Raw genomic sequence first — 24,218 nt, 5'->3', positions numbered from 1 at the left:
CCTGAAAATAACGACTGTTGGCGGGGTTCAACATGGTATCAAGTATGAGCAGTTTTCATCAGATGAGATGTTACTTTGGAACTCATGATTATTGAGCATATTAATGAACTGACATTTCCATYAAAAAGTACAATATTCCTTTCATGTACTCATAGAAACCCTCTCATGTCCTCTATGCTGCTGCAATTTTTATTTCAAGTCAATACCAATTTTTCAAATCTTTGTTTKAAACATCCTTCTTAAAAAATCTAAGAGATAAATATTATTTGTGTCTTTGCTGCTTTTCAAGGGTAATATGATCTCATTAACTTTTATTTCAGTCTRCATCCAGCTGTAAGTTATAAGTTTTAAAAGATAAAGTAATGGGAGAACACTCCTTGAAAACTGATGGCACGGGRGGAGGTTGCACAGATCTCAAATAATTTCATTGACTTTCATTGATAATTTCATATGCTACTACAGTGCAACAACAGCAGGTCTGGAATACTATGTGCACTTGACTGAAAGGAAATAAAAAGAATCAGGAATTGGAAGCATGGAGGCTCATTTCTGCATAATCAGTTTAATTCCCACTGGAAAACAGATTTTTTTTTTTTTACTTGATTTATGGGAGACTAGTCCTCAGCAATGCTCATTGGTAAAGAGTTTTAACAAGACAACTGTAAAATAAAAATGTTTGAAATATATCTAAGCCTTTATTGCACAAGTAATTATGTAGAAGAAACAAAAATATTTGTTAAAACAAGAATACAAGATTGCATTTCCCCATAAGGACATTTCCACTGAGGCACAAGGTCAGCRGAACCTCCAAGGCCAAATTATCTACAAATAATTACCTGCTGAAACAGARGATATGGAGATATTTCTTTCAGTGCAGTCATCATTAAAAACTGAAAGGGACTCAGAGGAAGTGAAATCCARGATCTCAAATATCATGTGAATTACTACCTGAAGTCCCAAAAATCAAAAGTAATCGTTAATCTTTACAGGGCACAAGATGAAAAAAAATAAGGTGAAAGAGTCTGGACAAAATAGCATATAGCCTCCTGAGTGAGGATGGTATACCTGAGTTTTTTTTGTGCAAAGGAGGAAACAGCTTGGTCAGAAACAACTTGATGAATTAACAAACTTGTCAGTGGCTCACCTCACCTGACATTGCAATTTAATCATACGAAACCCCGAGCATGGGCTGGTGTAAAGGGACATTGTTTAGAATCAGATCCCATCTCCAGAATACAAACTTCATTATTATTTTAGATTTCACGATTGTCAGGCATAAAGAAAAACAATAGGGAAGTGCAGAATTCAATTTAAATGCAATTTAGGGAATTAAAAAAATAACCATACTCTAATCCATCCCATTACATAGGTCAGATTTAAAATATTAATAGTTTTTAATTGCATCTGGATGAAAAATACTCTATTTAAGAGTTGACATTTTTAGCAGGTTTGATACATTTTCTTCCCAGTAGGACATTTCCAATGACGAACRGGGCTGCAGTGTTTGGAAAATTATGCTTTCATTCAATATTTTCTTAGGTGTCAGTCCAAATCAGTAGGCACAGGCAATAGAAACACAAAATACTTTCAGTAAAGCTGACTGAATTTTCTTTCTATTCCATTAGTTAGTCTGGTATCTCATATTATGTAGAAGTAAAGTTTTTTAAAATATCACCACAGTTTTATTTGTTCTGATACATCCGCCTCCAAGAGCTGGAAAGCCTCTGGTCAGCAAYCTCATTGCTTTTGTTCAGGGTGCTGGGACATCACCAGTGTGCTCAGATAATGATGGAGAATGTACCAGGATACCAAGGAATGATGTGGATTAAGGGAAGATGAATCATAGTGTCCTCTTCATTSTAGACAGGAGCAATTGTCTTGTGGGACAGAGTGTCCCTTCCCTCCTGCCTCCCTGCACGGTAGTTACAGGTTTGTCCTTATAACCTTTGTGTTTAACCATAGGCTACAGGAAGTCATGAAAAAAGCCATATTTGAATCATTATCCTACAGAAAGTAACGATTTCCTCCATGTTATCTTATGTCACTGCCACTTTCTACCTTCTTCTCCATTTAGGAAACAAACCAAATTCGTGTTTAAATTGGAGTATCATAAAGCTCTATCAGCAGCCTTCTCCCTCTGCTCCCCCATCCCTAACCTTTCAGGCTGGAATTATGGGATTTCTTCTAGCCATTAACATTTTGCAACTGCTTGCATGACCTTCTACACCGACCCCTTGAGCTGCTCCCCGTGGTGTGGCTGATGAGAGCGTCACTGTCCCACTCCACAGCTGCTCCCTTGGCTGCCACTCACCTTCTGCTCAGCACAGTGACAGCTTCAAGCCACAGGGACCCCTGAAGGAAAGTAACATTCCCCATGCAAAGTCTTGTGCCCTCTCATTTACCCATCACACTTTCAGACAGCACTGGCATCTGCTAAATACACATTTCTGTAATCTGTCAGTGCCTCTCACCCCAAACTTTGCCGTTTACAGGAGGCAAAAAAACAGCACCCATAGCTGAGACCCTGGCCAAGAGCTCTTACCTTGTCCCTGTTCAATGGGAATGTGTCAATGTTCTGCACCTCAAACGACAGAGAAGTGAGCAATCACATGTACAATAAACTGAATTTCTTCCTCCTGCATTAGTAACAGGACTACCATAATGTGGGTTCATGAGGTGAYCTGAATGGATCTGATATGTCATCCTGGACTTCTGTTTGAACAGTCTGGGTTGGATTTTCTTGCTATRAAACAATTCTAGACATCAGTTTTACACTAATAATGAAATTTCTGCTTTGCTTCCTTTAAGATTTCCAAATGTTGGGGAAAAAAATGAAACAATACTGGAATCAACATGCACAAAACTACCATGGAGCTAGAGCAGATGCTGGTTTACACTGATTTAAATGACTGCTCTATCACTGCAGTTTAAGCCACTGGCACATCTTCCAACTCCTCTCTTGTCTCATTGCYCTTCTGTGGTGATAGAATAAATTAGAGAATGGGTTATCTCCCTGAGGTGCTATCTCCATTTGAATTCTGCAATACTTCATTTTTCATGAGATTTGGGCAGGGTCCCCACCTGGTACATTTTTTAGACTCTTTACCCAAATGGACTAGTCATTACTAGCCTGTATTTCATTCATTATCATTTGTTAAGTCATTTAGAGACAATTCACCCTCAATTTTGCTAAAGGTTCTTTTCACAAATAACTTATAGGCAGAGCAACTCCTCACAGTAAAGTACTTCTGATGGYAGCATGGAAAAATACTAAAATTTCCAAATATATAGTAGCTCATAGGAAAATCTGATTATTCCAATAATTAAATGATATCTTCATGGTGATCTGCCTAAATATCAGCAACTTAAAAATGTCTATATCATTTACTTTCATACCTAATAAAACATAGGTACAGGACAGGGAATTTTACATGCTGGTAGGGTTTTATTAAAGAAAGTTTCTAATGTAAAGATTTATATAAGGATATTCAAAGTCTTCTTGTATATTTGTACTTGGATTAGAAATCAGGCTGGGCTTAGAAATGAAGCGTTTACAAATTTTCTGTGAGGTAAGCACCCTGGAAACATCAAAAGAGCTTTGAATTTCAAAGTACAGGCTTTCCTAGTTCAAATATTAGACCTAAATATCTGAGTTTCTCTGTTTCAGAATTTCTGACAGGTAAGATAAATWGAATTTAAATGAGTAGGAAAACAATTTTGTTCTTCCTGCATTCTGGATCCCAGYAGACACAGGCATCACCTCCTTCCTTCAATCCAGAAACTTCCAGTTGCAAGGAGGTCTGCAAACTCTGGGCAAACTCTGTGCCTGTTTAGCAATTTTTCTATCATTGTTCAGCAAATGGATCTGTGTCTACTCTTTGGTCTACTCAGGAGTTAATTTCCTCTCCTGCCTTGGACCACTTGATACATCTTCTGTCCCCCTCCTGTATTGCAGAAGCTTTTCCACCATTACTTTGAAGAAAATAAACCCTGGTCTCCCTTTTCATCCACGAGGTCCTATCTGAGTCAAAGATCAGTGAGGATAACACCAAAAATCTTCCTTCCTAGAGCACATTTTCTTTAGGTGAACATGTCAAGCCTGTTTTAATACTGGTGCTCCCCTTTCAAAGAAGCCTCRGAAAAGAAAGGTCAGGAAGGAGCAGCACTGCCCAACAGAAGAAACCTGGCCTGTCTTAGTTTCAGCCAKCAGGCTGGGCAAGCACGTGGATAAACTGTGGATGAACAGTTCCCTCCCAACARTGCAGGAGAATGGCCCAAACCCCATGGGAGCCTTCACTCCATGAGCAAACCATGCCAATGCAGGTGGGTTTGTGGGATGCTGCAGTGAAGGTTTCACTGCAGACAAGGTCACCTCACAATTCTTCCTACACAGCTCTGGTTGGCTGCATCCTTCCCCAATGCTTTTTGAAGRGCCTTGAGGCTTAGTCAGCCCTTCAATTACTTCTCCAAGTCATTAAGGGGCAGGCTGCTACAGAACTTCTACGTTTATCATTTGTGTCAGTGCTGCCGAGGGATGCCAACAATTCCTCTTCGCAATATTGTTACTGATTAGAGCACATCATCCATCCTTCTGACATAATGCTCAACCCAGCAGGCCATTCTRTGTTTGTGTTTCATTCATCTAGTTTGCCTTAATTTCCCTATGGATCAGTTGGGATTTCATGCTATATTTTAAGAAACATACCTTTCTTTTTCCCTTTTTGGAAAAAGCCCTGGTCCATTTTTTATGCAGACTGTTCTTTTTCCTTGCACATGAAATCAGGGTCAGTCCCTCTGTGCTTCCAGCAGCAAAATGAAGTGGAATTGCCTGTGAGCACCATCAAAAGTCGTGCCAAAGTGATACTGCCAACAGCAGACACAAGGTATAATCACAAGAGAGGAAGACTCAAAATGAGGAACACCAAAAAAAACCCCATCTCTTATTCATAAAAAATGGGAGCAGGGAAGTGAGAATCCTTTTTTCCRTCTCAGGAGTTTGAGATTGTTTTGACAAGTTGTTTATAGCTTAGATGATGTCCTGACCAAAGGTCCAAGGAAGGAATATAGTCTAAGTCTAGATAAGATCTCCCTTCAAGAGCAAATTAGTGACGAAATCCAGTTCACAGCTGAACTATTTCAGGTATGTTCTTGACATATTTCTTAATCTTTTTTTTTCCTCAGTTATAATGCTTTCTAGGCATTTATCATAGCAGTTTGCCCCATTTCCTAATTTCTGGAGAGAGATTATGGTATCTGATACCACTTTTGACACTGATATGCTTTCATTCAGCCCCTTTAAAACTGTAAAGGTCTAGAAAAAATGAAGTTATTGTTCAGAGGAGGAAAAATGACTGCAGGATTTCTTGTAAGACAAAGAAAATTTGGTGGCATCCATATAAAATATAGASAATTATAAAAATATTCCTATGGACTAATCTTTATCTGCTGTAAACAACTTCAGTTTAATTGAATTAGCAATGCTAAATACCAGCCCAAGACTTGATTAATGTTTCCACTTTAACTGATCTACTGTGGTTCGCTGATGTATCTGTTACTCCTTTCCTTGGTAATTCCAGTAACAAGGAAAACTGACAGTATTCTCAATGGTTTGATATGCAGGAGAAAAATATTTTTTCAATAAATCCTTATAATAATGCAYGTCAAATAGTCTTTTACATTTGGAGAGTGCCCATATCGCCAAGTTTGCACACAGCCACTGAAAAACTTAGGATCCAGAGTTCATGGCCAACATCCCAAATAGTCAGAGAACATTCAAAGTATGTATTTTTCTAAAAAAAAGAAAAGTACAAAAGTGACCAAGTGGCCTCAATTTGGCTATCATGGAAACACCTCTGTGCCATCATGCATGCAGTGTCACAGATGACTCCAGTGCTTTTCTTCATAGGAGGAAACCATGTTCCTCTGGTTATTAAGTATTTTATTAAGCAATTAAGCATTTAATATTCTACTCAGCAGCACAAGCTCTTAGCATCTACCTGAGGATTTTTAGAGCAAGTAATTTTGAACCAACTAGAACAACTTTGTATWGCAAATTGCAGAGTTTTACTCTCTTGGTTAAAACATCTTGCCAGGTTATTAATAATTTATTTGTTATGTTTAATTTTAAACCACAAATTCAGGTTTATTGATTTACTAGTGCTTCATACTAATTTTCCCAAAGTCTCCTGTATGCATCAGTTTTTATGAAAATACTGCATGCGTTAACAGCTAATTTACYTTTCTGTGTGTTTTATTCTAGTATTCTCAAATGCGGGATGAAGTATTCAAATCAAACTTGGTGTGTGCATTTATTGTTCTTGTATTTATCACGGCTATCCAAAGCTTGCTCCCTTCTTCCAGGTAAATACAGAAATCTCTCTCTATATATCTGAAGGCACTCTTGGGGACACGGTGGAATAACATTTCTAGGACTGATGTGCAATGAACCAATAAAATCTGCTGGCTCCCCAGAAGTGTTTGGAAATACTTGTTCACTTTTTTGCAATATTAACTAGTTTTTTATCAGATCATCTGCAGCTTCATGTTTTCAAGTGAGTCAGAAGTATCTACTGTTATACTGTAGTGTTTTCAAGTGGAACTGTCACTGAGATAAGTGAAAATTTTGTGTTACAAAAGTTTGACACGGCATGTCTTGGTGAAATGTGATCCAGACCTGTAACAGTGCCATTGCCACAAGTGATCACCTTTGGTATCAGTGATTCTCTCACTTTTCTTTAATAAATGTTATGCATGAGAATTGTACTGTTTGCTTTGCTGCTGCTGATGCAATTTGCCTGGGAAAAAGCAGTCTCAGGCCATTAATAAGCATGGAGTTGATCCAGTAGCTCTGATTTCACTTCTGCTCTTGTTTGGGGCGGACCAAGCAATATATTCCWATCAAGGTGATGAAAATGTGACATAGATGAGACTTCAGTATCYACATTTCATGGAGTCAAATCTATCAACTGACATTCTTATCTGACATTTAATAATGAGATCACAAGAGTGTGAGCAAGGACTAAGGTCAGTTTTCTAGAACAGGACTGCCACTGTAAAAACCCTCTGGTCCCATTTGGTCTTTGACAGAGAAAAGHCCAGATGAGCATGATTCTCAGGTCATTTCTAACATGCAGATGAACTTTAATTTGCAACTGACTGCAGAGTAACTTTGAAAATACATTACCTGTACACGAAATAGGACATTTATGCTGCTACAGTAGTGCAGCAAGATTTCTTGGATCATGTCTGGAAGATGTGAGTCACCAGGCTGATGTCTAAGAACACCAAGGTGGTGGTTAGGTGCAGGCAGGCAACTACATTCTGTGGCAGTGGTGTCTCATTTGTTTTGTAATTCTCAGCTGAGAAAGTAACCAGAATATTACATGACCTTCTGTTGTTCCTTATGTGCTATATTGCCCCCAGCAAGTTTGCTTGCTTTTTAAAAGCTCTTCTCCCAAAACACATTCAAAGTTCTTCACTTCTGGTAGAGGTTTTTCTTTATTTGTTGTTATTTTTTCCTCCACATGTACAAGAAGATATATGGATCTTATTAACAGAACATGTTTTCCAAAAAAGATTTATGCTGCTATATCAATCACTGCCATACCAGTCAAAAAAAAAAAAAAAAAAAAAAAAAAAAAAAAAAAAAAAAAAAAAAAAGCATTTTGTTCTGTCTCCACAGATTCATCTCTGTTAATTCTTGTGAGGGTGTCTAGTGCCATTGGAATGAGGGGGAAGGAGTCACACAAACACACTGCCTGCAGCTACCTCACCTCCTAGTTTCTCAWCTTGCCAGTAGTCTTGTGTTTTCCCTGAGGAACTTTTTGTCACTGAATGTTAAAGAGTCTGTAAATACAAATAGGTCTAAATTAAGATTAGATAAATTTTACAAGAAAAGTTCATCAGGGTTTGTTTGTTTGTTTGTTTGTTTTTAAATATGTCCTTGGTTTTAAGAAGGCCTTTAAAAGTTGATTGCTGGAACCTGCAAAGAGATTTAGGGAAAGGATATTTACTACTACCTCTTTTATTAGAGAAGTTTTGGAGACACATGGCTGTTTTATGGCAGTTCTTATGTTCTGTCAGGAGCTGAAGATCACTGTCAAGGATTAASGAGACAAATTTTGGTCTTCTTTTTACAAGTGCTGATATTCTGCTTCAAAAAATGTGTTTCAGTTTTTTAAAAAAGTATGTCTGTCAACAGATGAGCAACCCTAAAATAACAGGATAGAGGTTTTGAGTGAGAAGGTTTCAATATGCTTAAGCATATTGAATGACAAAATAATCTGGAAGTTCAAATTTTCTAAGTTCCAGTTCTAAAAGCAATTCAAGGCATGAGTAATTGAACCAACTATTACAAAGTAAAGGATTTATATTCAGACAATCTTTGAGATGACGGTATGTTCATTTGTTATACTTCTGGCAAATATTAGAGAAGTAAAATACTAGTGTTCTCTTCCCTATCACYAAAGCATAAAAACATGGAAATAATTTCCATAAAACTACTCACAAAATATAATTCAGTCCTCATGGTAATTTGCCCATTTCTTAAAAACACATATAAGACTTTTTCAGTGAATGCTTCAAATTTCTGTTGAACAAGGACGAAATTTTGCATTTGCCTAAGAAGATGTGTGAATATTTTTTTGAGCTGAGTCTTTTGATGATTTCTGAAAATTTGGTGTAAATACTATTTAAATTGTCATAGAATATATCTTACTAAGTTTTTTCAGGGGGTTTCCCAGAAAGCTCATCTTAGTCTGTGTGTTAAAGAAGGGAGTTATATTTCAAATCTCCTGAGTATGGAAGTTCCAGAATTTAATCTCAGTTTATATCTATCTCCCTAGGGATAAATATTTGATCGATCCATAATTTTTTTTTTTTTTTCCTGACAGGGCAGAGACATCACTGAATGTAAAAATCTTTGCAATAGTGTTCATTCTTTGAAATATTGAGTTGGGGAAATTACTCTAAGTGAGATAAATTAATGCCATATTTTTATCACAATTATCCTCTATGAAACCATTATATTCCATTGCTAGCCTTGCAGTGATTCATCTTCTCTATCTGAGAGGCTGGGATTTTCATTTATTCCCTGCAATGAACTTTTTGTGTGTTCACATGGTCAATAGATCACACTAGAACAGGCTGCTGAACTACTCTTATTTCTGCCCATTTTCCACTGTGTTATTCTTGTGGGGGGAAAAAGCAGATTTCAAATTGTTGTTAATTTAAACACCTGCATCTTCTGTTTTAGATAAGTTTTCCTTTTGGCTCAAGTCAGTAGATTTGGGACTGTACATGAGGAAGAGGGAAGGGAAAAGCTCTTTTTAAACTTCATTTGATCTTGGCAGTAAGGGAACCTCTAAAAAGAAAATCTGTTGGTCTTGAATCTCTTCTTGAATGAAGAGTTGATCCAAGCCAGATGTCTATTTTTGGGAGAAGTTAATGGAATAAAAATTATTATGGGCTTTTTGTTCCTATTCCTCTAATCTTTTCAGTGTATTTTACTGTACTTGATCCTATCAGCATACTCTTCTCAAAATCTCAGCACAGATACTGGATTGTTCATCCAAGAGGTCACACTGTGACAACTTCAGTTTTGTGTTTAAATCAAGCAGGCTCAGGCAAGAGACGAACACATCAATCTTCAACTGAGCAGCTACAGTGGAAGAATTTTTGTTGCCTATCAATTTATTATAGACAAATACAAGGTCTCAGTTTCTCAGGCATCTAAGCCGGTGACATGACACTACATTTTGGTTTTATATCCCTGACTCAGGTCTGTAGATGCTCCCTTGATAGTACCTTAATTCAACAGTACTGGTCTTACAAGTTGAGTTTGGCAGTCCAAAACAAGAACTAATATTTAGTGTCCTCAGACATGACCTCTTGAATCGTGATCCTAATCTTTCTGAAGGCCTTAATTTGGTTTTGTTCAGGGCTGGGTCAGGCTAGGTCAGAGAGATGGTAGGCTACATCTGCACATGGAGACTGCCTATATATATCTGAGATATAGTTAGAAACTATCGGTTCCAAATCGGATCACAGCCACTCAGCTTTGCAAARCAAGAAGGCTGCTGCAGAATGCTGYTGTACTGTGGGAAAGGGAAGGGATTTATCTTACATGACTCTCTCAGTGCCCACCATCCAGGACTGGAGTACAACCACTGCAGAACACTGTCAWACAGTGAATCTCAAGGTGCCTCCTGTCTGCATAAATCTAATGTAGTGAGATGAATCGTATCCAAAACTACACAGAACTCTGGATGAGCCCTCCTGACTCCCTTGACTGGTTCTCCATGAACACATTGTCCAGCTTTTCCCTTGATTTATTGACTGTCTCTCCCTCATCTTTCAGAGGGCTGAAGCACGTCTCCTGTGAAGACAGGCTGAGACATTTGGGGATCAGCCCAAAGTAGATTCTTTATAGGACCTCCAATACCTACAAGACAGGTGGAGAGGGACATTTTACAAGGGCTTGTAGTCACAGAAAAAGGGGGAATGGCTTCAAACTGAAASGCAGGAGGCTGAGATTAGATATTAGGAATAAATTATTTACTGTAATGGTGGTGAASCACTGGAACAGATYTCCCGGGGAGGCYGAGGGTKCCCCATCCCTGGAAATATTCCAGACYGGGTTTGATGAGGCTTTGAGCAATGTGGTCTGTTCAAAGATRTCCCTGCAYATGGTGGGRAGAACTGAGYRACCTTTAAGGCATCKTYCAACTCAARCCATCCTATGATTCCTGTGTGTTTTCATGGTCAGAAGATACTCTCAAGTCATTACTGAGTCTTTCTCTTCCTGATAACCTTGGGACTTCCAGCAAGTCCTGAGACTCTTCCCACAAAATTTTACAAAACTTTAGGCACACTGGATGAAATCTGTTTCTCCTGCTCCMAACTCTGTTTCTTTATTAGTCATTCTTCCCCTCATAATGCAGTTTGTTTTTACCAGCTGCGTTGTTCCTTCTTTCAAAAACAAGCTTTACTTGTGGGTAAGCTGCTGGAGAGCATGGGGCCTTTTTGGGGAAGATCCAGAGTGTCTTGTTTTCAACTCATATACAAAACTCTGACAAACCTTGTTGGAGTGAATTGCTGAACCAAGAGAATATAACTTTCATACTAATGTTATATCATCAGAACAGTGTCAAAACTATTACTACACAGAAGCTTTCAATGGAAATTAATGTGTAATTGTTCTTTTTTCAGCTTTTGGGGAAGACAACTTCCACTTTGATGTTTTCACATTTCATTTCAATGCATTTTAAAATATAGTTTGATGCTATGAAAAAAAAAAAAAATATGTGTATATATATTATAGGAATTCAAGCATGTTCCACAGTAAAACTTTCTGTTAGAGATAGACTTGCTTTCTGTTTGCTATCTTTTTAATCCAAGTTTTTTCTGGGTTCCTTCATTGCAAATCTCATTTTTTTTTAGGTTCTGAGAGTAGTAGCTACACATATAAGCCACAACTGCATAAATACAAATTATTCAGAGGTGTTTGCATTTTGTTCTAAATATCTTACACCTCGATCATATTTCTGGGTTAGCTTGATACATTTTAGCACGTGATAGAGAAGAAAGTTTGAAGAAAATTACTTATTATTCTGTCCTGTTACATTAGAATTATTGTGTATTTGGATGATCATTTTTAATGAACATTTTTCAAGCAAGTATTGTATTTTTAATGAACATTTTTCAAGCAACATTTAATGTATAAGAATCTCTATAGTACCATCTGAATTAGGTCATTAAAAATCAAAACATTTTTGTGAAGACAATTTTTAAAATTAGGCAGACTAAAGCATACAGGAGTGCAGTTCTGCACCTAAACTTTTTTGACACGTGCCCCCTTTGTTTTTATGATTTTTCCCCCAACATGACCAACATTTCCCCACAGATACCCTGACTTTTGCCTACTTTAAGAAAACCCTAACTGTTCCTTTTGAATATAAACTGTTTGGTTTATCCCATTTTCTCAAGGTAATTGCTTATGAACATCAAGATTGTGAGGAAGATGCACTCACAGTTTTCACATAAAATACCCAATGTATCTTTGGTGTCTCCTTAATGCAAATATTTTGGATTTTATCTGTTCATTAGCTGCAAACATGGCCAGAGCTGAGAAATAGCAGCTCCAGAGCAGACTTATTCTCAAGGTTGTCCTGCTATGTCCATGTATCCCCTCCTGCCTTATATCAGTGTGGTTCCCTTTTCTCCTTGGCTGCATGCGTACTACTTACTTTATGGTGAGGCCTTAAAGAGTGGGGTTACTAGAAATTTTAATTACTTMATTCAAACCTTCAAGTTTAATCATTATCCTTATAGTAAAAATACAAGGGAAAGTGCAGTGAGGAAGGGAGAGGGTTGCCAAAGCAGTGGAGTTACTTTTATTTTGCATGGGGATGGCCTTTAGGAAAAGAGACAAACAAAAGCAAAGACTGGCACCAATGGGGACCCAAAAAACTTGACTGGTGCTGAGTGTTTTCTCCTCAGCGAAATTAAACAATTTGCTGCATTTTCTGACCACATAGGTTACTTGATTGACTTTGGTCCCAAATTTAAGCAAGAAAAAGGAATAAATTTAAACAATATMATATCAAAATTATGCTAAAAGAAATTATGGGGTTTAATGGTATAATCAAAGAAATTGCACTACCTATTCTGTGTATGCATTTATCATTATTTGACTAAARATCACATTTGCAAGAACAAAGTTTATGGGGTACGCCAAACAATGTTTTATTTAAACATCTGGATTACGGAACACTTTTCCATATGCTCTATTTTAAAAGGCTTCCATGAAAAGTGGATCATTTCTTTTGCTTTTTTAGAAACCAATTAGAAACAACCATGCAGTTTAGGAACAACCATGCAKTTGTTCAACTAATAATTAAAATGAGGGGAATCTTGCATTTCTGTAGTTATTATATCCTGACTTACTCCATGAAATGRGCTGCATTACTGTACTCGCTTTAGAGTCTGTGAGCCTCAGTGTGGTATGAGTTTGACACCTGTGATGGGAGGTACACAAAATAATGTCCAMAAACCAGTCTGAGTGGGAACCAGTCCATACACACATAGCATCAGGACCCTACAGGCTCAATAGAATTGCTCTGAAAAAACCTTAAGGGACAACTGAGGCACAAAAGAAAAGACATTCCTGCAATTCAAGCTACATAGACATTGCAGCAGTTTCTCAGCAAGGAACCACGAGAGGCAATGCCAGACCGATGGGATGGGGCAAAACTGCCCTCTCTGGGCTTTTTTTCTGAGACTAATTGTCTCACCTTGATGACAACCAATTTTTCCTAGTCGTACCTGTTTATACATTTATTTTCATTAGCAGTGGCATTGTGTGGAGGTTTAATGCTGGATTCTCTCTTTTTTTTTTTTCTTTTCCCCAGAGTGATACCAATGGTGATTCAGTTTTCTATTCTGATTATGCTGCACTCCGCTCTTGTGYTGATCACTACGGCTGAGGATTACAAATGTTTACCCTTAATGCTCCGGAAAACTTGCTGCTGGATTAATGAGACATACCTGGCAAGGAATGTCATTATATTTGCATCCATTCTGATTAATTTCCTTGGAGCCATCATCAATATTGTAAGCTCATAGGGAACCAAGGAATATTACATAAGAAAAGATGATTTATGAATTTTTAAGCTTGCTAACCGTGTCTATAAGCCAGCTATGATTCATATCATATAAAAAAGGCAAAGTATCACAGCTTCAGGAAATTCAATCCATTGCTTGATCCATGTATTTCTGAAATATCTAATTATTTCTCCCTCATGAGTATCATCTATTTTTGAAACCTTTTTTTTCTGTTTTCTGTTCAACCCTTTGAGGACCATTTGTAATTTTCTGACACTGATATACTTTCATAAAGACTTTCTTAAAGTCAACCCAGATAATGCTTATGCATATTAAATTACTCCTCTTGTAAGTTCTCAGATCATCTTACAGTTCTGCTATTATTTAGATTACTAAAAAAAAATAAAATCATTACTAAAATAGCATTTAAAAAAACTGCAGTAGAGCCCTATTATCTTGATGTATTCAGCAATATGAAAGAACTTTGCATAAGTTGGGCAAATTATGTCAGACAACCTGATAGATGCTGAAGTCTGAGCCAAGACTTTGGTGAATATCTCARTGATAAATTTTAAATATTACTGATAGGAAAGTAAGTCATAGAAAAGAGAATGCAGCCACTCATTTCTATCATTAAAGAAAAAATATAAATGCAGTAAAGTCAGGAAGTTCAATTGGGCTGAAAATTTCCTGAAGACAAGGACAGTGGTGCATTACAATATAAATCACTAAGCAGTGTTGTAGAATTTAGTTCATGTCTAACAAATACCTTTCAGTAAAGATTTTGCTAGAATCTTGATCTTGAAAAAAGGAGATCTCTAACACACTATCCATGCCCTGGCTTGTTATTTACTCTGACTTGTGCATTATTTTTTAACATAGTGTCCTCTGCAACCTTTTGCATTAACTAATCTAAAAACAGACAAAAGAAAAATATTACTTTTTACTGTCACGCCACTGTTGGGTTTTTTTTTCTGCAAAGCAATAAACAATTTTATGTATTGTCATATATTTAAATGAACAATTATTTGAGTCACTGAGCCCTGACCTCTACAGGAAATCACAGCATTGATATAATCTGATTACTCRTATGTTAAAATTCTTCTATAAAAGCAGTTTKTTCAGGAAGGACYGCATGATTTAGGAATAGGTAMTGCATCTCAGCCTTCCTGTTTTATRTGTTCATTGAGTTCACATGCAGCCAGTTGGAGGGATCTAATACTCAGATGCTTACTAAGAAGACCCATAAAGCTTTGGTTTCACTAGGGGGAAAATTATTTTAATGAGTCTTAAGAGCATTCTTATTGTTCTAAGATTAAAACTTTTTTTTTATCCTGAAAGTCTTTTTAAAATGCACCTGTACTTGTTCTGGTGACATTCTGCCCTGCAGAGARGTGTTCTACACCTCATAAACTTTCAGAAGGTGCCATTAATTTTCTGTCACAGAAGGTTGCACAGCCAGACAGGTAATACTACTGCACTGCAGAGATGGCTGAATTGCTGAAAGAACAAACAAAAGAGTCACAAGTTCAACATTAATTAGAATTTAATTTTAAGAAATTGGGCCGCATTAAATGAATTCTCTAACTGCTGGGAAAAAAAGACCTGTAACTAGCTTGTACACACTGCATTGATRAAATGACCTATAATAAACACCCAGATTAAATTCAAATATATAACAGGAGACTCCATCTGCTTTAACTGTCAAAACATGAAACAAATAATGATTTTTATTGCAGTCTAAGACCATAATGTATTACAATTTGATGTTGCTGGGTTTTTTTATATGTAATACACTTGGTTGGAAATAACACCAAAAGGCAATATCACATTATCAGAACCATTGTTTCATGAATGAATTTTCATTCCCTGCCATTCTAAGGATCATAGTTGCTGTTCTGGAATCATATTATGTTTTGGTACCACCAGTTCTGCACGATGCCATGGAAATGAAGGATGGATGTCCCATATCCAGAAGGATAACGCTATCCATAGCAGACGAAAATTGCTTGCAGAAAGGGCACACATTCAATCTGACTTAATGGTCCCAATTAAATAATTTTCTTTATATTTTGTACCAAAATCTAAGCATTTTGAGACATAATTCTTAAGAGTCTAGAATCAGCCCTCTGAAAATCCCAGAGCAGCTCATCTTTATGCTCTGACAAGGGTGCATAGGGAGGTTCTTCAGATGCTGAATGTCTGYGGCACAAATAGCTCCCCCTTTTCCATTTCATCTCTACAGTTTGTGTTCTTACTGTCCATTTATTCAGTCCTTGGTGCCATCTGAGGAGCTGGCMCAGAGAGCAGCAGGTCAGCCAGTGCCACCCCTAAACYCAGCCAGCCAGACAAGCAATCAGTCACCAGTGCACAASAGAGCCCTGATTTTRYTTTATTTCTTCACAGCTATGGTGTGATTTTGACAAACCAATAGCCCTGAAGAACCAGACCTTCAATTCCTCTGCTTCCTTCACGGACATCTGTTCCTGTCCTGAGGTATTGGTGAAGGTGTTTTTGAACCTGGGGTGTGGATCCACAAAGGTTTTATGGCAACCACTACCTGGTGGTGGAGTCAGGGGCTCAACACTGTGAAGAAGGAAACATTTCCATCCAACCATAGGTTGATAGAAAAAGCAGRGACTGGTTAGAGAAGGAATTAACCTTATGATCTAATGGGGCATTACAACCAAGATTCAACCTTTGCTTGCAGATTTATGTTGAACCTTTATGCTGGAAAAACTTCCAGCAATGATTCAATGAACCTAGTGCAATAAAGCACACCACCTAATATGTATGAATCTAATGGAGAGCAAAACTTCTTACATGGCAAAACCAGCAGTTAGACTGCTGTGGTTGTTTTAAGTTTGCTTTTGGAGGGAAAAAAAAAATGAAAGAAAGAAATCCTCTCAAAGATGAGCAAGCAGGCAACAAAATCAATGTGTTGGTCATGTGTAGATAAGAGAAGTATGTTGCTGAGAAAGTCATATGGCAGTGTCATGATTCTGCCAGCAGTATGCTCTAAGCAGCAGGGATGCAGACTTCCCCACAGACAAACTGTTGTAAAGAAAAACCATACTCAGAAAAATGCAAACGATCCCTCCTAAAGCTGTGTGATTGGAGTTAATTTAAACTACATTTGGACTGTGGGTGTTGGGGTTTCTATTTTAAATCTGAACACTCATGACCATGATTGTCTCTCTCTATCCAGTATCAGCTGCATGGATTGCATTTGGCAGATGACTAATCATTGAGAAAAATGAGACAATGAAGAGATTAGAAAATGAGATATGAATAAAACTTCCATGCATCACATTTTGGGAGTGTAACCAAACAAGATCAGCAATATTAAAAATTAAAAAAAAAAGTAAAATAAAAAATGCCTAAACCTGTGACAGTATCCTCTTTTCAATAGCATGGAAAAATTAAAGCAGAAGTATGATTCTCCCATCCTGATTAATGTGGATCTTGTGGAAATTCAGAATCCAAAGGAGTATAAATTGTTTTCTCCCAGTTGACTTTTCATTAGCAAACYACTGCATGCAGCATGTCTCCCTTTCCTCTTTTAATTATAGAGGATACCATTTCCCTTACAATGCAATGAAAATGCAATAAAGGCACACAGAAGGATCTCTGCTGACATGGAGGTGCCATGAAAAATAGAGAATTTGTACTTTCACATCGTATTTTAGAAAAAAAAACCCTGGACCCTAAGAAGACTTAAATCCAAAGCACTGAAATCCAAAGCAATCTTTCTGTATTTCTGGTAACTTGATTATTTACGTAGGTGCTTATCTATAATCACCAAAAGTAACCAGTGCTGTTTTCTGTTCAGTATTTTGTCTTCACTGGTGTGCTGGCAATGGTGACTTGTGCAGTCTTTCTTCGTCTCAACTCTGTCCTGAAGCTGGCAGTACTTCTSATCATGATTGCCATCTACTCTCTGCTGACTGAGACCATTTATGCTTCCCTTTTTCTGCAATATGACAACTTTCACCACAATGGAGAGTAAGTGTTCACAGCCCCTTTAGGAACTGCTTGTTTGTAAGGTGGTGGTTCAAGCCTTGCCAGAGTGTGAGTGTATGGGATAGCAGCRTTGTTAAATATGGAGAGATGGTTGCAACAGGCAATGACTAATTCAAAATTATTTATAATGTGTTTCTTTCTCAAGTTTTTTATATTAAAATGTTCATTTCATGAGGACATTTAAATATTGACCAGGGTTTGTTTTGTATGTCTCCTATAGCCTTTCAGTGTTGACTAAAAATATGCATTGCAATGCACATACCTCGGTTGTTTCTATTCTTGAAAGCTCCAGAGATACCGAAGGAAAATCTCTCCCCAGTTTAAGAAAACAAGAGTGAACAATTTATTTTTAGAATAAAATCCAAACAAATAATGTACAGTTGTAAAGATATCAGGAACACAGAGATGATGCTGTTTTTTAGGAGAGTGTCTGAAGGACATGCTCCTCCTCACAGGCTTCCTTCCCAGCAAGAGGAACTGAAGAGAACAGCAGAACCACAATAATTTGCAAAGTCAGAGATGCAAGTAATGTTTAAATAACTGAATCTAGAGCAGCAGTAATTAGCTCATTCAGGAAAACTCTTCTTCAGTCTTTGATACATGACCAATGCAATATTCCAGTTGCTTGGGCTTGTGTGTGCCAGATGAAGATGCTCAGAGTGAGGGAAAGGCATGGATTTGCAGTACAATTAATTCTCACAAAGCAACATCCTTACACATAGAGAGGACCTCCAGACATATCTGTCCTTACTCACTTCCCAAAGTAGCACAGCACCAGAGATTTGGGGTGCAATTCCTGTTTCAAATGCTGGTTACCCTACTACAGACATATCATACATCCAGAGCAGCCCACAGCAAATCTGACAAAGGGCAGTAAGCAATGCTTTGGCTAAGTACCTACAAGCAAAAATCATGAAAATTGTCACTAACCAGGCATGGCAAAGAAAGATTCTCTTCTGTGTGAAAATCTTGCAGAATTCAGAGTAGTCTCTATTCCCTGTGTCAATGAAACTCTCTAGTGACTGTTACCCCAGAAGAGTGAGAAAGAGACAGGAATATTCTCTGGAATAGCCAAGGACATAGAGAAATCAGCTGAGATGTTCCACTCTTACAATGAGGATATGAACTTAGGCTCCAATATTAGAGAGAATGAGGTTCAAGACTGTGCTCTGAATTATTTTTCATATTTAAACTATATAAATCAGTTAAATAAAAAGGTTTGAAATGCCCTACAAAACTCATGCAGCATTTTGAAATGCCCTACAAAACTCAACAGCAGCACAATATGCAATAACAGATGAGTTTCTAACTAAGACCTTTATGGCTCTTGCCTTTACCCAGTGTACAAGGTGTTCTTTTTGGAATTAATTCTYTTGGAGTTTGTATTTCAGGCAACTTCAAAACAGGAAACATTTGAATTCCAGTGCATTTGCAGATGACAAAGATGCTTCCTGCTTGCTTTTGCTCTGTATTGATGACTCATCTCATAGCAGCACATTCCCAGCACAGTAAATTCATTAGGACCAAAAAGTCAGTTATCTCTCACAAAAAAAGCTTCCTTTTGGTTTAATCTCCAACAAGTTCTGCTCCTTCTCTCTCTCCTTTCTCTGTCAGAGTARTCCCTCTCTGACAAATATCATCCAATACTTGTTTTTAAATTGCTATGGAAAACACATCCGGTGTCTGAACTTTGCTTTGTTCTTAGACCTCAAGGTAGACTAAAGATTTTCCCAGTCTGTTCCAACTTCAGTCCTCACTTACTCTTTATTAATTTTTTTTCACAATTTCAAGGTTTTACCACCACTTAACAACTTCCTTTTCTCATCTCCCTTCAASAGAATAATTGCCAAGTATCCCTGTTCAATACATCTCCAAATTTAACTTTTTCTCCCTTTTGTTTTACTATAAGTTTGGCTCTACCAGTTCCCCAACCACTTTTGTACGGTCCTTGGGAAACATGGTGTGGTTGTTTGTTTGTTTGTTTGTTTGTTTGTTTTAACCCTGGCACACAGAGATACTTTCATCAGTTTTTATTAATCTTTCCACATAACTGTAATTTCTCTTCATACTTGAAACCCCCTGTTACTGCTTTTAACCCATTTCACCTTATTTTACACTTTTTTTTTGTKYTMCATAYACAGCACCTCAGTGATTTCATGCAKCCAGTACCTKCTTSGMTYATCTTCTTTTCTTGCCTATGTTCTACAAGGGTTTCCTTTACCTCCCTTCACAGGCTTCTCTGCTCTCCACTTTTCAGCTCTGTAAAACTGGTCCTAGCTACCATTTGTTAGCTTTTTGATCCTCTTTTAATCCACTCTTCCTTTCTTGTCACCTCCAAGCCCTTCCCACAATACTGGGATGTTTAATTTCAGCTTCTGCTTGGAGTTAGTCTTTTCTCTCTAGCCTCATTCACTGGGCTTTTTCTTTCATAGCCTGAAATCTTCCCTTTGTCAGCCCCACCTCAACCTTTCCCCCCCAGGATGATGCCTCCTGCGCTCCACAGGGGCTGTTTCCCATCTCCCAGGACGAGACTGACTGACACACAGCTTGAATATCAGGTTTGAAAGCAAAAGCTCATCACCTCCTGTGTACCTCCTGTAGGCTACAATTTAGTTACTCAAGATGTGTCTGCAAACAGGGAGCACTCCAATTACACTCCTGTTCTCTTGAGCTAATTACTGCTAAATTAAATTTTCAAATACAGGAGATTTTTTTTTAAAGAATAACAAAAATTACCAGTTATAAAATGAAACTTCAGAACAATTAAAACCCTGAAAAATCAATAATTGTATTTTACTTTGTTTTGTTTTTTGGTTTTTTTTTTCCAGCACAGACTTCCTGGGTACAAAGGAGGCTTCTTTACTACTGATGGCAATGTTCCTTTTAGCTGTATTTTATCACGGTCAACAGGTAATGCAAACATTTCCTTCAACATTTCCCTTTGTCCCTTGCAATTACAAGATGTGACAACAATTATTTTAAATACCAACTGCCTTTTTATCCTCTAGGAACATATGACCTTTCTCAATTCAATAACCATATGCAGAATCTGATTAAAGAAAGCCCACATCTGACACTGCCTAGCATTCTTAAAGAAGGTGTGCAACATYCTATTCAGCAATACTCAGATTGCATTTTCTAATTGAAGGAACAAACAGGATGTTTGGCATTATTTTAGACACATGAGCAGTTCTGGAGGCACCTGACAGCTTCAGTGCACTTGAGTAGACATAAAGCAGAAATACAGAGAAGGAATAAAAAACATAAATAATGAAACTATTGTGAAATAGCTCATTATGCTTATAAAGGAAAAACAGACTTGTGGAAATGAAGAAAGTTTGGATTAAGCACCAAAACTTATTTCTTTGTACCATGGACCATTTACAGGAATCCTTTCACATGGACCCAGATCATGAGGATTCAGAGGCCTCAGTGTTTCAGGACTGATATCATTACAGAGGAATTGAGAAACTGGGTATTTCAGGAATCCATACACAGTGCACAGGGGGAGAATGATGACAACTTTAGCTTTAAAATAACAAATGTATTGAATAAAAACTAAAAGYAGGATGTTTTCTCCACAGCATTTCTGGATCTCAGGCTCTGGGTGTCAAACCTGCTGAGTTGAGGCAGTTTCTGTTCACAAAAAGCAAGGGGGGCAATATATTAAAGCAAACACCAATCATTTTAGACATTGATGACTTGCCTAAAGATTTTCCCCTCAAGACCATCAGGSTGATAAACATTGGCATTTCTCAATCCTCCTGGAGTGAGGTAGTAATAGAGGAATGGTGCTGTGATGAATAAGACAATATTTTAAATTTTATTACAATAACTTCCTTAAGCTGTCCCAGAAGTTATGTCCTCCATTCCTTCCCTAGGAAAACAAAAAGAAGCCAACACCTAAATATCTTATTAATTTTCCTACTCTTTCTCTTCTTTTTGASAGAATGAGGAATGAGTGAGTAGGGGAAGTAAGGGATGAAATGTGTTTCGCACAAGGTGCAGGTTTAAATTTGACAGAAAGCAATGCACTGTGACATATCTTTATCAAGACATGAAGTCCACTTAGGAAAAACATGGAATAAATAAGAACTGAACAACCCAAATTTGTGATAAACCTTATAGTATTCCCAATAATTAGTAACATATGTCAAGATTCAAATCTCAGGATTGGGAATTGGCCAAGGTACTAAGAGAAACGATACCAGAAGRGTTTATGTGGAGCAAGAATTAGACAGAAGCCAGGAAATGCCAGTTCTGAGTGTAAATGTCTGTCTACAAAAGCCTTATCTGGGACATTTAGGAGTATTTTCCAGGCCAGAGGCCTGTAAACAGAGCACAGATTATATTCCACTCTATTACCTTTTTCTGTTCCATAAAACAGTGTGGCTGCACTAAAAGTGCCCTTGGAAGTGGTCCCTGAGATGTGCTAACTCCTGCATGTTCCCCCAAATTATTCATCAAGCCACTCTATCAATTTAAAAGCATCTAATGGCAGTGTCCAGGAACATTTCATTGTATCGTTTAATTTCTTATTATAAATAGTTGCCAACTTTATGCGTATATACATTTATATATATATATAAACTCATTCAGAGCACATTAAAAAATTAAACTCTTCAAAAGTGTGAACTGAGGAGCACATTAAGTCCAATAAAGCTGTCTTCCAGCACATCTTCCCATCTCACAAGCTGCAAAAATATTCTGAAATAGAACGACTTAAAACTTACCTTATTCCAGGTGGGTTCACTGAAAAAGATTATTTTTGTAAGATTAAATGTACAGACTTTCAGTTTCTAAATTAGTAACTATTGTTCTTTATTCATTGTGATTTAAAGTTAATCCCAAATTTTGCACCCAAAATTTAAAAATAAATTTGAGAAAAAGGTGTATGGTACCATCTTATTAAGTTCCATTTAATTGCATGTGGCAGTTGTCTGCAGAGTGGGTGGGTTGTGCACCATGTAGAGGACACTGTTAGGCTTTCTGTGTGATACATCTCTCTTTTCTTCACTGACTCTTGGAATTAGAGGTATTTCCTAAAGTTACATACCAGGGCAGCAAAACGTGGACATTTGAGAGTTCTGTTGCTGTTATTTTGGTTTGCACCATTTTTCCCAGAAATATTTCTTCAGAAAATCAAACAACAAACCTAAAACTCAACKGTGCAATTTTGTTAGTTTTAGTAAATACGAGAATTTAGCAAAGCATCTTCTTAATATTTTATATTTTCGAACGTCATATGTAGCACTTCTTTATTTCTGARCTGACAGTGTCATCTTGGTAGTCCACTGATGATGAGAGAAAAGTATTTCATGTTGAAATGTGATCACAAATAACCAGAATGACGTTATCTAAAATGTAAAGATTAGCTGCTGCTATTCTGAGCAGCAGCTCAGAGAAGTGACATTTCCCTGTAGAGCAGCATAAAAAATCAGCGGTGAAAAACTACCACRGTTTTTCTGCAAAGCTTTTATTTTAGTAGGATTAGATATCTTGAAGCATCAAATAACTCAAAATCCAGGAGCAGCTCCTGTTTCAAGTGAAACTGTAAAATACCTTTAAAATTCCTTGAGAATTTATAGAAATGTTTTCATCTCAGTTAGCTAGCMGAAATAAAAGTCAGTTATCTGGTATAGGCTCTGTCTTCTAGCACAAAAGGAAGGGCAAAGGAAACYGAATAAATGTGGGAAAAAATGTATAAAAACACTTTCCCTGACAGGTTTTSGGGTTTTTTTGGTGCCATTGATTCAGGAAATTAATGGTCACAAGATAGAAGATCAATGTATTAGTAGAAAAGAGATTGTTTATAAAGATGGCARCAGCACCCAGAGGGCAAGTAAATCACTGCCAAGTTGCAGACAGGCTTTGGAAGTTTATATCAAACCATCGTCACTTTTAACTTTTAGGAAGGAAAGCTCCCTAGAGTGCAGCCAACCTATAAGGTCCTTTGCAAGGTCTTTGCTTATTTTCTTCAAAAGAGTTTGCCATTCATGACTGCTACTGACTAAAACTGTGACCAAKATGAGTCACCAAACAATGCCTGAACCCCTCTTAGTCATTCCCACCCACTGCAGGCTGCTCCTTTATTTCAGTTTGGTATATGAATTATATTTCAAAAAAACTCCTTAATCCCAGCACCTCTTGGTAAACCATTTGATGTCTCTCAAAACTGTAAAATTCATCTATTTGCTGRTGTAATACCTTTCTCTGCTGGGTGTCATTATATCTGGTTGAAGCATCTCTAACCTCACAAATATATTTTCTCCTTCATTTTACTGACGATATATATATTTCCATCATTTTCAATAAGCCTGTAGCTTAATAAATCACAGTAAGCTACAGAATCAGCTGCCTTAAAATCTGCTTAAAACTCTACTTCAGTGTAATGCACACAAAATCTCTGGCAGTGTTGGGCTTCTCCATGTGCAGACACAGATATGGTACTTCAGCATGTTCCCTGCTGCAGATACAGGCAGCTGCCATTCTTATTKAAATGAATATGCATTTATGTATGTAAACAATGCATTTATATACATGCATGGATAAGCTCTCCTGTGCACAGCTTTTGCTCTGCACACACACTGCGC

General features: G+C 37.3%; 1 protein-coding gene across 1 annotated transcript in view; it reads left to right on the top strand.

Annotated features, from left to right (window-relative positions):
- The window catches only part of ADCY8 (adenylate cyclase 8), a 90,489-nt gene that overhangs the window by 51,820 nt on the left and 14,451 nt on the right, over positions 1-24,218 (top strand). Inside the window, exons 9-13 of the mRNA XM_057367586.1 lie at positions 6,260-6,360; positions 13,410-13,611; positions 16,009-16,098; positions 17,435-17,607; positions 20,454-20,535. Coding sequence (XP_057223569.1) covers positions 6,260-6,360; positions 13,410-13,611; positions 16,009-16,098; positions 17,435-17,607; positions 20,454-20,535 — 648 coding nt within the window. The remainder of the gene's footprint in view (positions 1-6,259; positions 6,361-13,409; positions 13,612-16,008; positions 16,099-17,434; positions 17,608-20,453; positions 20,536-24,218) is intronic.

This window comes from Malurus melanocephalus, unplaced genomic scaffold (assembly GCF_030028575.1).
Source record: "Malurus melanocephalus ecotype Western Australia unplaced genomic scaffold, MMel_1.1 scaffold_3, whole genome shotgun sequence".
In the NCBI taxonomy this organism is placed as follows: domain Eukaryota; kingdom Metazoa; phylum Chordata; class Aves; order Passeriformes; family Maluridae; genus Malurus; species Malurus melanocephalus.
The sequence above is the reverse complement of the archived record's forward strand: the minus strand, read 5'-3'. Positions and strand labels throughout refer to the sequence as shown.